This window comes from Nomascus leucogenys, chromosome 4 (assembly GCF_006542625.1).
Source record: "Nomascus leucogenys isolate Asia chromosome 4, Asia_NLE_v1, whole genome shotgun sequence".
In the NCBI taxonomy this organism is placed as follows: Eukaryota; Metazoa; Chordata; class Mammalia; order Primates; family Hylobatidae; genus Nomascus; species Nomascus leucogenys.
Window position 1 is genome coordinate 86,050,479 of NC_044384.1, and position 13,987 is coordinate 86,064,465.

The 13,987-nt window shown below is 56.4% G+C and overlaps 1 protein-coding gene across 2 annotated transcripts; it reads left to right on the top strand.

Moving 5' to 3' along the window:
* The first annotated feature begins 870 nt into the window (after positions 1–870).
* On the top strand, positions 871–11,439 carry PELI3 (pellino E3 ubiquitin protein ligase family member 3). Of its 2 annotated transcripts, XM_003273899.3 has the most exons (8): positions 951–1,154; positions 2,272–2,424; positions 2,978–3,049; positions 5,392–5,521; positions 6,514–6,615; positions 7,386–7,580; positions 7,883–8,071; positions 9,727–11,439. In XM_003273899.3, exons 2-8 carry the CDS (start codon positions 2,273–2,275, stop codon positions 10,294–10,296), a joined length of 1,410 nt encoding a protein of 469 aa, XP_003273947.1. In that variant the 5' UTR covers positions 951–1,154; position 2,272; the 3' UTR covers positions 10,297–11,439. The 2 variants fall into 2 exon arrangements, with proteins under 2 accessions (XP_003273948.1, XP_003273947.1); XM_003273900.3 differs by lacking the exon at positions 2,978–3,049 and having other exon boundaries at positions 871–1,154.
* The last annotated feature ends 2,548 nt before the right edge of the window (positions 11,440–13,987 follow it).

Genomic DNA, 13,987 nt, shown 5'->3' on the forward strand with positions numbered 1-13,987 from the left:
TTCCAGACCAAGAGTACTGAGCAATAGGGACTTTACCTGATGCAGACAAGGTTTCTTTTCTGCACCTCTGAGGCTGCATCCCTAGTCAGAACGACAAGGTACGAAGTTAGGAGTTGAGACTGAAGCCACTCATACAGCTGAGATTCTCTCTTGGCCCGTTTCTAGCAAACTACAACAAGCAAGTCACTTTTGTAAATCTATTTCCTCATCTGTAAAATGGGCAACTATCGTTCCTGCCTCCCAGGATTAAAGTAAAGGGTTTAATTTGTTCAAAGCACAGCGCACAGCGCCTAACGTACACTGATAGATCTCTCGCAAGCCCCAGGCCCAGAAGGGGCTGTGCTCCCCCAAAAGTCTCTTTCCTTTGCAGCACATCGGATGGTGTGTGCATCCTGGCGGAGGGCAGGGGATTGAGGGGAGGGGAATGGGGGGTGCCCGAGCTGCGCTGGAAGACAGGTCTGCGACTCTGGTCAACTGCAGCTGCTTTCCCCGGCCTCCACCGCTGCCGCACACCCCCTTTGCCTTTAGCATTTTCCTCCTCTCCTCTAATTGCGTGGCGTCCCTAGAAGGGAGGCGGGGTGTCGGAGCTGGGGGTGGGGAGTCCCCGGGCCTAAGGCTGGGGAAGGGGTCTCCAGCGCCGTGTGAGGGCCCTGACCTACGGTGGAGACGGGGCGCCCGGGTCTCTGGGAGAACCCGGGAGTCCCCGGAAATGGAGGCGGAGTCTGGGGAGTCTGAAATGGGGGAGGGGTCGCGTAGACTACGGGGCAGTCCTGAGCCGGCTAGGAGGGGCAAAGGAGTCCCTCAGACGAAGTGGAGAGTGGGGCTTCCCTGGTCAGAGGGCGGTGCCAGGAGAAGGGCGTGGTCTCCTGCGAAGGGGCGGAGCTCCGCCGACGAGGGCTAAGCATCGCCGCAAGAGGCGGAGTCTGGAGCGAGGCGGGGCTCTCCTAGGGGGCGGGGAAAATGGGGCGGGGCCTCCGGACAGGGGGCGGAGCGTGGCTGTTCGCGCTCATCCCCCTCCCCCGGCCCCGGGTGTCCCCGTGACGAGGCAGCGCGGAGCCGCCGCGGGCCGGGCCCATCCCGCCGCAGCGGCCCGGGGCCGAGCAGGGGCTAGGCGGGGAGGGAGCGGCGCCCAGCGGGGCCCGGAGCGTGGCCAGGTGAGGCCGCCGGGGCGGAGGGGGCGGGGGCTGCGCCGGGCGGGCCCCGGCGGGCGCGGGGGGCGTGTTTGCGTGTCTGGGGGTGGTGGAGGGAGTGGGTCCGAGGGCGGGCGCCGGTGGCTGCTGCGCGCCCGCGCGTCCCTGCGGTCGCGGGTGCGGGTGGTCTCTGCGCCGTCCGGGCCCGGGGCTTGCGGGGCCGTGCACGCGCGCGTGTTGTGCGAAGGGGCCGCCGGGTGTGGACCTGCGTAGGTGCTGGGCCGCGGTTCTCGTTCTGCCCGCCCGGGGCGCAGGGCGCGGGGCGCGGGGCGCGGGCCTGCCCCAGCGCGGTCCCTCTGGCGCGGGGATGTTTTCCAAACGGGCTGCCTGCGGGAGACGGCTGTGCTGCAGCCCGAGCTCGAGGGGGGAGCGCCGCCTCCACAGGCCTCCTGAGACCCGGGCGGCTGGGGACGCAGACAGACACCTGAGGGAGGGAGGGAAGAGCGCACACCCAGGAGGAGTCTATTGGCCTGCCCGCAGGGGGAGGCCGAGATGGGGAGACTGAGGCAGATGGTGAGGCGGAGGCGGGCAGACAGGCAGAGACGGGGAGTGGGGGGAGAGAGACGGCGAAAAGGACAGCGGCTGGGAGGACAGAGAGTCATTGAGAAAGCAGATGGACAGACAGAGGCCTAGACCTCAAAGGGGCAGAAAGATTCAGATGGACAGGTAGATTCAAAGAACCTGTCAGAGAGGCTAAATCAGAGGTCCAGAGGCTAAGAGCTATAACCAGGAACTGAGTCTGAGATGAGGGGTGAGGGCCCCCAACTCATGGGGCGCCCCTCTTTGAAGCACATCCCAGACTGGGATCTTGGCCAAAAAGCAGCCTCTGGCCACCCCAAGTTGGTCCATCCCTCTGGCACCACTGAATATCCTGACCCTCTTGACTGTGCCACCCCTCCCTGGTATCCCAGCAACCTCGGGCAGTTTAGAGGAGGCAGAGGGGAAGTGGTTGCCATAGCAGTAGAGGCGGTGAAAGGTCACCCTTGCCTTAGCCTAGGCGGCCCTGCAGCAGGCTGCAGCTGGGATTGAGCCGGGCTGGGGTGGGAACCTGCAAAGCTCTTTTCTCTCCCACTCTGCCCAGAATGGTGCTGGAAGGAAACCCTGAAGTGGGGTCCCCCCGAACCTCAGACCTCCAGCACCGGGGGAACAAGGGCTCTTGCGTTCTTTCCTCTCGCGGTGAAGATGCGCAGCCAGGCGAGGAGCCCATCAAGTATGGTGAACTCATCGTCCTGGGGTGAGCATCCCTGGCCTAGGGGGGGTGAAGCACCAGACACCCACCCAACGCAGCCACAACAAGGGCCCCGACCCCTCCTCCTCCCACATAGGGCCTTCTGCTGTTCGTCCCTCCTCACCTTCCTAGCTGAAAGACAAAATTGACCAAACCCACCTCAATTCATAATTATTATTTTATCTTCCCATTTTTCACAAATTACTGAGACAACTCTAACCACCCAACTTCCTGATTAGATGAGAAAAACGTTAACACCAGCTGCCTTTCCTAAAGCATCTAGTGTGTGTGGTGTGGGGTGAAGAACTCTGGTTCTCCAGCAAAACTGCTTGGTTCAAATCCTGCCTCTGCAAGTTGCTGAACTTCCTTGTGCCTCCGTTTCCCCTGTTTTGCAAATGGGGATGATAATAATCCCTTCCTCAGAGGGTTGTCGGAAGGAATGAATGAGGTGATTTCTGTAAGGTACATAGAACAGCGCCTAGCACATATCGAGTGTTCTGGGAGGCAGGCCTGTGCCAAGCCCTTTCATGGACATTATTTCATTTCAATCTTCACAAAGATGCTGTGAGGAAGGAGGTGAGGAAACCGAGGCTCAGAGAGGGGAAGTGACTGGCCCAAGGGCACACAGCTGGTAAGTGGCAGGGCTGGGATTTAGACCCAGGTCTTTCTTACTCTAGGTCTAGTGCACTTTCACTAAGCCACAGCTGACCCTCACACTGCAGATGAGAAAGCCAAGGCCAGGAGAGAGGAAGCAACGTGATCTGGCGGCCTGGCCAACCTCATCCCTTCCTGATCTTCGCCTGACCAGGATCCCTGTACCATCCACTCAGATCTTTACCCAGGGACAGACCCTCTTCCTCCTCCCCCATCCAGGTCTCTTTTTGGCCTCTCTTTGCCATCAGTCCTAAAGAAACTATTTGATAAGCTATATTATCATTAAGATTTTTTTTTTTAAATGGCTGTTTGTTGACAGGTGCTTTAAAAAAAAAAAAAAGCAACAATAGTGAACAATTATCAAGGGCTTCCTATAAATACGCCAAACCCTGTACCAAGCACTTTTCAATGCTTCGTCTCATTTAGTTCTCAAAATGAACCTGCGAGGTAGGTCCTAAAAAATTAGCTCCATTTTACAGAGGTCATGTGATAAGTGGAAGAGCCAGATTTAAGCCAGGCCCATCTGTGTCCCAAGCCTGTGTCCTGAACTGTCCCACCTCAAGACCTGCCCCCCCATGTGTGGGAAGAGCTCACAAGGGCAAAAGTGATGTCTCCCTTGGGAGAACTTGCCTTGGAAAAGCAGCTGCTTCATATCCCAAAGGCAGGACTGGCTTTCCAGCCCAAGGCAAGGCCACTAATGTGGGAGGCTGCAGACCCATGGGTATGGGCCCTCTTGTCAGCCCCTTTGCAGAGCAGAGTCCACACTGGCTGCATATCAGAGCTGGCTGGAGGGCACTGAAAATACACATTGACAGGCCCTCTCCAAGCCTACAGAATCACAGTCGCAATGGGTGCGACCAGGGAATCTGGGGTTTTTTTTTTTTTTTTTTTTTGAGACAGAGTCTTGCTCTGTCGCCCAGGCTGGAGTACAGTGGCACGATCTCAGCTCACTGCAACCTCCACCTCCTGGGTTCAAGTGATTTTCCTGCCTCAGCCTCCTGAGTAGCTGGGATTACAGGCACCCACCACCATGCCTGGCTAGTTTTTGTATTTTCAGTAGAGACGGGGTTTTATTATGTTGGCCAGGCTGGTCTTGAACTCCTGACCTCAGGTGATCTGCCCGCCTCGGTCTCCCAAAGTACTGGGATTACAGGTGTGAGCCACTGCACCCAGCCTCATCTGGATTTTAACAAACTCACTAGAAGATTCTGATTCAAGTGGCCTTGTCTGTGTTTGGCAGCTCTTTGTCCTGTCACTTCCTGTTCCCAGACCTTCCTGGCACCCCACTGGTTACTGAATAATGTCCTCAGCCTGGAGTTCAGAGCCCTCCCACCAGCGTCATCTCCCCCACATACTTCACCACCAAAGCCACCATTCCCTGATCTCATCAGACCCTGCCAGCCTTGGGCCCTTTGCTTAGGGTGAGCCTCCATCTAGAGAGGCTTCTGGAGTCAGAGAGACTGGGCTCAAATCTGGATATTTTCACCTACTAGCCAGAGGCAAGTCACATTACCTCCCTGAGCCTTGATTTCTCTCATTTGCAAGATGGGCAGAAAGCCACTTGCCTGGCAGGCCACTGCACAGATTCCATTAGGTGATTGATAACATGAAGGCCAGGAACACGGAGGCAGCAGCCCATGGCAGCGATGAGAGCTATGCCTCACCCCCTCTGTGCCTCTCACAACCATCCCCTCCAGACAAGAGCTGGAAAGGCAGGTGGAAATTTGACATGTATGGACATATGGAGGTAGTGGCATTGTGGGTCATTTTTTCCTTTCATTTTGGTTCTGAGTAGTGGTGTGATAAGTGACAGTTTGCTACAGGTGAACCCTTTCTAGTTCTTCAAAACCCAGTAGAGGTGTTCCCTCTCCCAGAAACCTGATCCTAGGGCCAGAATTCCCTTTTCTTCCTCTAGGCTTATGGCATCCTTGGCTTGTGCCTGGGTGTGGCAGATGGCACCTAGGTTCCTAGAGAAGCTGAGGAACCCCTCCACTGAGGGCCCACAACTGACCTGTGGTGGTCACCTCTACTGCCCCAGTGCACAGCAGCCATCCAGGCATGGCTCACGTGTCCAGGAAATACTTGGTTAACTGAATGAAAGTGCTTTTGAAACTGTTCTGACACTCCCCCCGCCCCACTCCCCAAGGTACCAATTTGTTACTGTAGGGTCTTCTAGTTTCAGGTGCTTCTAGAGCTTGTTTATTAAGGTAGGATCTGCCCAGAAGTTGGCAGTTTCCTACAAGTCTCATCAGGGGTTCACTTTCCCTCTTTCTCTCTCTCCTCTTGCAACCCTTTCTTCTTAACCCCCGACATCTACAGCTACAATGGGTGTCTGGCAAGTGGGGACAAGGGCCGCCGGCGAAGCCGCCTGGCACTGAGCCGCCGGCCGCATGCCAACGGGGTGAAGCCAGACGTCATGCACCACATCTCCACGCCGCTCGTCTCCAAGGCAAGCAACTGACCCGTAGACCTGAGGTCCTGCCCTCCTGCCCAAGGCCCAGGGCTTTGGCCTTCCAGGTCCTACCTGCCCACAGCCCCCCCACCTTAACAGGGGAGCCCACTTTGTGTCATCACTCACTGCTTATTGGGCCACCTGAGAATGGTGATGAAAAATCCTTTGCAGTGTGCACAGTTCTTTACAGTTTGCAAAATGTTTCCTTAACCACCGGACCTCTCTGAACCTTGGCTCCCTCTAAGATGGTACTGCTTATTTCCATCCAATGGAAATGGAAATGGGTGGAAATGAGCTGCACCATTTTAGAGGCAGCCAAGGTTCAGAGAGTGGGAGGTGACAGTCATACTGCAATGGTAAAGGAAAAACCTTTGGCTTTAGAAGATTTGGGTTAGAATTCAGCCTCTGATATTTCCAGCTGTGTGCCTTTAGGCCAGTTTCTCTCTGACCTGCAGTTCCTTCAACTCTAAAATGGAACGATAACCCCATTCTTTTTTTTTTTTGAAATGGAATTTCGTTCTGTCACCCAGGCTGGAGTACAGTGGCGCGATCTCAACTCACTGCAAGCTCCGCCTCCTGGGTTCAAGCCACTCTTCTGCCTCAGCCTCCCGAGTAGCTGGGACTACAGGCGTGCACCACCACGCCCAGCTAATTTTTTTTTTTTTTTGTATTTTTAGTAGAGACGGGGTTTCGCTACGTTGGCCAGTCCGGTCTTGAACCCCTGACCTCAAGTGATCCGCCCACCTCAGCCTCCCAAAATGCTGGGATTACAGGCATGAGCCACCGCGCCCGGCCTGATAACCCCATCCTTAGGGTGACTGTAGGGCTTAAATCATGTGAAACACCTGCTGCACTGTCCACCCTCTGCGAAGGCAGGAGCTGTCCCCTTCCCAGGGAGTGGCTGCTGGGCCTTGAGCTCCAGCTGCTTGCTCAAGGCATACACTTATCATGGCTGCACACCCTGGCAAGTGACTTTTTTCTCCCCGCAGGCACTGAGTAACCGTGGTCAGCACAGCATCTCGTACACGCTGTCCCGGAGCCACTCGGTCATAGTGGAGTATACACATGATAGCGACACAGACATGTTCCAGGTATGCTCAGGCCTCTCCACACACCTCCGGGCCACCAGGCCTCTAGGCTCTGCAAGCATTTCAGGTGAGGCTACAGGTTGGGAGGCCATTGGAAAGTTGCTTCTCTCCAGACGAGGAAGCAGGATGTCCCAGTGTGGGCTGTTGACTGCAGAGTCACACAGCAAGTCAGTGGCTGTATCAAGGATCAAACTCAAGAATCCTAGACTGTGGGAGGTCACACAGCTCAGGAGTTCAGGTGTGAGAGGCCTAATGCCTGGGTTCAGATTTTGGCTCCATCACTTACCACTGGGTGATTTTGGGGAAACATCACTTAAGTTCTCTGGGCCTTGGTTTACTCATCTGTAAAATGAGGCCCATAATAGTACCCACCCCACGGGAAGATTAACTTAGGCATTGCATATACAATGTTTAGCATGGTGGCTTGCATATAGCAGATAGTTACTTAGAAGTCACTATCTGCTGCTAACATTTGAGCACCCTCTTATAATTATATCAGCAAATCAACTCGTATTTATTGAATGGGGTGATCCCTAGTGCTGTGGGGGCAACAGAGAAGGAGAAGCTGCTCCAGGCCATGGCTTCTTGGACTTGGAGACCCTACCTGGGAGCCTAGAGGGCCTAAGGAGTTGGTGCTGCCCCTCCCCAGGGCCTGGCAGCCTCCTTTTTTTGGTGACCTTGCATACAGAGCCACTGCTGGTACTCTGGAAGGGAAGGCCCATGAGAGTCCCCTATGTACATACAGTCCCTGCTTGCTCTCCCTGTCCTCACAGATCGGCCGCTCCACAGAGAACATGATTGACTTCGTGGTAACAGACACGTCCCCTGGAGGAGGGGCTGCCGAGGGCCCTTCTGCCCAGAGCACCATCTCCCGCTATGCCTGCCGCATCCTCTGTGACCGCCGGCCACCCTATACTGCCCGCATCTATGCTGCTGGCTTCGACGCCTCTAGCAACATCTTCCTTGGAGTGAGTGAGCCCCAGGAAGGGACCAACTCTTCATCTGTGAGGCAAGGGGTAGGCTTGGGAGGTGCAGCATCTTGAGGTGATGAACCAGCCCACAATAATCCAAATGATGGTCCTGGTAGGGCTTAGCAACCCCACCTAACTGATGAGCAAAGCGAGGCCCAGAGAGATGCTCAAGTCATGCAGCTTCAATGCCAGTCCTCTCTGGGCCGCCTCTGAACTTGAGGGTGGGGGGCAGTGCCTCTGGCACATGGCCTGCTGGGGGACCCCTGGGGGATGAGATCTGATCCCTCATGTGGTCCCAGGAGCGAGCGGCCAAATGGCGGACCCCAGATGGCCTGATGGATGGACTGACCACCAATGGAGTCCTGGTGATGCACCCGGCAGGCGGATTCTCCGAGGACTCAGCCCCCGGTGTCTGGCGGGAGATCTCGGTCTGTGGGAATGTGTACACATTGCGGGACAGCCGCTCAGCCCAGCAGCGGGGCAAGCTGGTAGGTGGCCTGCTCCATTCCCCACCCCTATCCTTGCCAGGCCCTCACAAGCTGCCCATCCCCCTGCCCAAGCCAGGAGATGATCTCCAGTCCTTCTGCCCCAGGGAGCCCCAACAGGCTCCATATCGGAGAATCCCAGGCCCAGGGAGTTCTTAGCATGAGCCACTTGTCCCACAGACAGGCAGACAGACCAGGGTCCCTAAGCATAGCATGCATACCACTGGAGGTCCAGGGGGTGATGCGATCAAGGCACACACAGACATACTGTGCAGTCCCAGGTGGCTTCAAGGCTGCTGGCAGCTTAAAAAAAATCACACCTTCTTATGAGAGTGACACTTGGCCCATGTGTGAGCAATTTATAGCCTAAAGGGTTGGCAGTTTGTAGCATGTCTGTCACGTTCAGACAGGTTTAGCACTGTTCTCCTCTCCCAGGAGGAAAGGGTCCTTACAGTAGTTCTGACGCAGGTGTTAGTGGCAGCTCCTTGTGGTGCAGATCAGAGAGCTGACGTTAGGAGCCAGGAGGGAGTCCTAGAGAGAGGCAGGGGCTGCCCAAGGTCACATGGCCGTGCTCCTCAAACGGGCCATGCACTGCTCTTCCCAGGCATGAGCACATTGGCCAAGGAGGTGCAAAACCTCAGAGAAAAGCATGGCCTTTTTTTCTAGAGCGTCAACTCTGTGGGGAGGTCTGGGGAAGCATTGTTTGTTAAAACGATGCATGTGAATGTTTCACAAGCCTACTCTTCTTGAGCACTATTTGCCACGCACTGTTCTAAGTTTTTAAACTGATTGATTCATTTAGTTTTTATTTATTTATTTTTTCGAGGTGGAGTCTCACTCTGTCCCCCAGGCTGGAGTGCAATGGCGCGATCTCGGCTCACTGCAACCTCCGTCTCCTGGGTTCAAGTGATTCGCCTGCCTCAGCCTCCCAAGTAGCTGGGACTACAGGCCTGAGCCACCACATTCGGCTAACTTTTTGTATTTTTAGTAGAGATGGGGTTTCACAACGTTGGCCAGGCTGGTCTGGAACTCCTGACCTCAGGTGATCCGCTTGCCTCGGCCTCCCAAAGTGCTGGGATTACAGGCGTGAGCCACCGCCCGGCCTGATGGATTCATTTAATCTTCACAAGAACCACTTGAGATGCTGGAAGGTGCAGTCTATCTTGAGGATGAGGAAACTGAGATGGAGAGAGGTTAAGTTACTCGACAAGGGACACAGTCAATGGTGAGGCCAGAATTCAGCCTGGGCAGCCTAGCTCTTGAGTTTTTGCTTTTAACTGTAACTACTGGGAGAGCTGCTTTGGGCTAAGTACCCAGCATTCCCCGTTAGCTTTGAGCTAAGTACCCAGCATTCCTCGTTAGAGGCCTTTCCTGCCTCTGTCAGGAGGAGGGCACTTCAGAAAACATCTTATTTTAGAAAAACCCTGTCTGGGTCAGACTTCCTGATTAGACAGATGGGGAAACCAAGGCCCATGCCCCGCTGGGAGGGGGGATCAGCATGTGCCCGGGGTGCACCTGCCCGCCCACTTGGCCTCCTAGCCTGCCTTGCTCCTCTGCCCTGCCAGCCAGGGTGTCCTCTCCAGGGAGGCTCCGTGGGATGGACCCGCGGCTCGGTGGGGGCCTCTTGGGCAGTAAGGCCCTTCTACTGCCTCTGGCAGGTGGAAAACGAGTCCAACGTGCTGCAGGACGGCTCTCTCATCGACCTGTGTGGGGCCACACTGCTGTGGCGCACACCGGCGGGGCTGCTGCGGGCTCCCACACTGAAGCAACTGGAGGCCCAGCGGCAGGAGGCAAATGCAGCGCGGCCCCAGTGCCCCGTGGGCCTCAGCACTCTGGCCTTCCCCAGCCCAGCCCGTGGCCGCACAGCGCCCGACAAACAGCAGCCCTGGGTCTACGTCCGCTGCGGGCACGTCCATGGCTACCACGGCTGGGGCTGCCGGCGGGAGCGGGGCCCCCAGGAGCGCGAATGTCCTCTCTGCCGCCTCGTGGGGCCTTACGTGCCTCTATGGCTTGGCCAGGAGGCCGGCCTCTGCCTGGACCCTGGGCCGCCTAGCCATGCCTTTGCACCTTGTGGCCACGTCTGTTCTGAGAAGACTGCCCGCTACTGGGCCCAGACACCACTGCCCCATGGCACCCACGCTTTCCATGCCGCCTGCCCCTTTTGCGGGGCCTGGCTTACTGGCGAGCATGGCTGCATCCGCCTCATTTTCCAGGGCCCGCTGGATTAGGCTCCCTGGGGCCCCCTGCTGCTGTGTCCACCTGCCCACCCAGGTCCCCACCTCCTGCAGCCCAGAGGGAGCTCTGCATGTGGGACACTCCCTGCTGGCACAGCCACACCAGATGGACATGTTGGATGGGCTGTGCCCTTCCCCCCAACTGTGGCCCCCCAAGGAGGTCCCCAAGATCTCCACCCCAGTCATGCTGATGGGGCCTTCAGCACCAGCTCTGTCCTGGGTCGATGGAGGAAAGCCCAGCCCCATGGCCTTGCCCTTCCTGGGGCATCCCACATCGTGCCGCCGACACTGTGTGCCCCTGGGGGAGTGAAGGGGCCAGGGGCCTCTGACCCCCAGCTTAGGCTGGCTATGCCCTGAGCCTGCCAACCCAGTTTCAGACACTCATCCTTCCTGCTGCCTCCCTGGGTTCCTCTATAAACCTCGCTGCTCAGCTGCCCCTACAAGCCCCATGTGCCCCGCATGCGTGCAATGCCTCCAACCCCCGAGTGAGTGGTGGGTGGGTGGCAGGCTGGGCCCAGCATTTGCGGATAGCCACTATGGGCTCAAATCTATGCTAAGTGGTATCTGGGGACGCAGAGGCAATCAGACCTGGTTCCCCACCTGGCAGAGTTCACAGTCTAGTGGAGGACAGACTGTTACCAAATGGCAACACGGCTTCATGTGTGCCAGGATCAGAGTACGAATCTGGCTGTGGCAGGCCTCACTGGTAATGGAAAAGCGAGGGAGGCTTCACAGAGGAGGTGTCATAGGAGCTCAGCCTCAATGGCTGCTCGGAACCCTCTGAGTCCACAAGATGGGAAGTGTGCTCTATACAGAAGGGAGGTCCTGTGCACAGGCTCAGGTGTCAGTAAGCCAGGAATCCAGGGACAGAGTCAGGTTGGCTGGAGCATGGACTGCGGGCGGGGGACAGCGAAGGGGGTGGAGCAAAAGGTTGGGACCATGTGACCAGGGAAGATGCTGGATGGAGGATTCTGAACCTCATTTGTGGATGGTCAGGAGTCAACAAAGGGAGGAGAGAGGACTCACTGGTCAAGTGTCGGCTGTGACACAAGGGCCATCATCCCTGAATGCCCACCACGTGCCCCGCACTGTGCTGATGATGATAATAATAACAACGTCCATTGAGCACTCTCCAGACACCGGGCTCTGCTTCTTGGAGGTTTTGTTATTTAATCCTCATAGTAACCCAAGAAGGGAGGTGTTGCCATTTCTGTCTCTGAGGAGATGAGGGCAGATGCACCAAGTCACACAACTAGAAAGTGGCCAAGCCAGGATTTGAATCCATAGCTGCTCCTCTCCATCACAGTGTTGCTTTCCTTCAACAGAGGTGGGGGTGAACCAAGCAGGGTTTTGGATACTAGATTGGTGGACACCCACCTGCTTCATGCGCAGACCTGCGCAGGGCCCCTGCAGTGGGCAAGGCCAGGCCTCTCGCAGCCCACGGTCTGCAGAGGGACCTACCTGTGCTTGTGTTGGAAGCTGACCCCCACACCTGTGCTGGCCACCTGTACCCCAGGCCAGGATGCAGTGGGCTATCAGCCAGGCTGGAAGTGTTTGGAGAAGTGAGAACCAGGGGCTCTAGAAGGCCCAGGGAGGACCTGGAGCCTGAGCCAAGTCTTGAATGGCAGAGCATTTCCAGAGGCAGGGAGGAGTTGGGAGGGCAGCCCAGGTGAGGGGAACAGCATGGTGTGGCAGGGAACGTGCCCGGTGTGGAGGGGGGCAGCAAAAAGGGATGGGGGTGGGGAAGGTTGCTGGGGCCTGGTGGGCCTTGACTGCCATGGAAGCCAAGCCTGAACTGGATTCCTGTTCATCCTGGCCACAGGTGGGTGTGTTGCTGGGGTTGCCCCAGACCATTCCTGCGGGGAGTGAGCCAGGAAGACAGGTAGACAGCTATTCTGGAGACAAAGAGAAGGCTCTGAGTATAGGCCTGACCTGGGCATTGTCCCCAGTAGATGGCAGAGCCTAGGGAAGTACAGATTCCAAGGGGAGGGATGGACCTGACCAAGGCCACACAGCTGGTTGTGGCCAGGGAGATCAGACCTGGGCTACTGAGAAGACAGAGGGCACCCACATGTGATGAGAGGAGGAGGGTGTGATCAGATTCTTGCTTCCAGAGCATAGCACTGCTGCAGTGGGGGCGAAGGGGAGGGTGGGGATGCTGCAGGAGGTGTGGGAGCATTCCAACTTCTCTCCCCTCAACATACACACAACACACAAAGCACTCAAAATCCAACTCTTCCAAGTTCTCTCTTCTGACCCTGTTGGGAACCAGGCAGGGGAACATTCTGATCCCCTTTCCAGTGGGGAAGGAACCTCAGACCCTAGGAGGAAAGACCAGCAAAGGGCACCACCCTAGATGCTGGGGAAGACTCAGAGGTATTGGTGGAGGGGGTCAGACAGCCCCGGTCTTGTCCCAGCTCTGCCTTTGCCAGCCCTTAGAGCCTCAGTTTCCTCAATGCTAAAGGGGTAACAGTCGCTACCTCGCCAGATGGTTGTGAATATACGGAGAGCACCTGTAACAGTTGATTCATAAGTGTTGCTCCTCACTGACCCCTTTTGCATTCCCATGGGGAAGAGCCAAGGCTGGGGAGTTATGACTCCAGTGATAGACTGCTCCATGTGAGTGACTGTGTGTGTGTATCTGTATGTTGGGGCCAGGGACACCTGAACTGTGTGGTGTTACAGGAATCGGTGAACCTCTTAGCCTCAGTTTCCCTATCTGTACAATGGGTACAGTGATGATACCTCAGGATTTTTGCAAGAATTAAATGAGGTCCTCCATGCCAAACTGCTAGCAAGGGACCTCAGTACACGCTCATGTTATCTGTGATCATAAAAATGTGATCACGTAGCTTGGTTGGGGGTCCCGAGAGCACTGGGATCTTTTCCTTGCCTGAGCTGCCCCCTGCTGGCAGTGGGCAGCACTACCTCCCTTACCTGTGCACATTTCAACTTCACTTGTCAGCTAACTTTATACCCATTTTAAAGACAATGAAAACGGAGGCACAGGAAAGAAGAGGGGTGACTTTCCTAAGGACAATGGCCAACTTGTTGAACTCCCCCACATAACAAGTCATCATCAAAGCTAACAGCTTGTAACACTGTTGTGTCAAGCAGGGTCTTGGGCACCTTTGTGGATGAGAAACTTGTATCTATGGTAAGCAGACACTGTCTGGCCTAGACGCGGGCTGGCAAGGAGACCGTGGGGGATTTCAGTACCCACACGCCCCTCACCCTACGCAACTATAGGGAGCGGCACTGCAGTCAACACATCACAACTTACAATATCCCTGGATTGGATTCAATTATCAGCCTGGTTTTCCGGTTCACAAAGCCAAGGCTCCCAGACAACCTCGCTCCACCCCCCCGTCTGACTCTGGGCCCTCACCTCTACTTCCCACTCGGCCTAGGCCCTTCCGCATGCCCCACCCAGACCGTGGTCTTGTGAGTCCATCCAGACCTGTAAAAGTGGACCGCGGGCCCGCCGCTGCTCTGGACTCCCTTTCGGGGCCGCAGGAGGCTTTCTCATCCATCAGGCATCTGGCAAGCACCAGGAAACCGCCAGCCTGTTGTGCTAAGGAAACTGAGGCTCGGGAATGTTTAGCGGCTGCTTCCAGGCCCGTGGCGGGTGGATGGTGGTACAGTGAAGCACTCGAGGCGTTTCTCCGCGCCCCTATACGGGTGG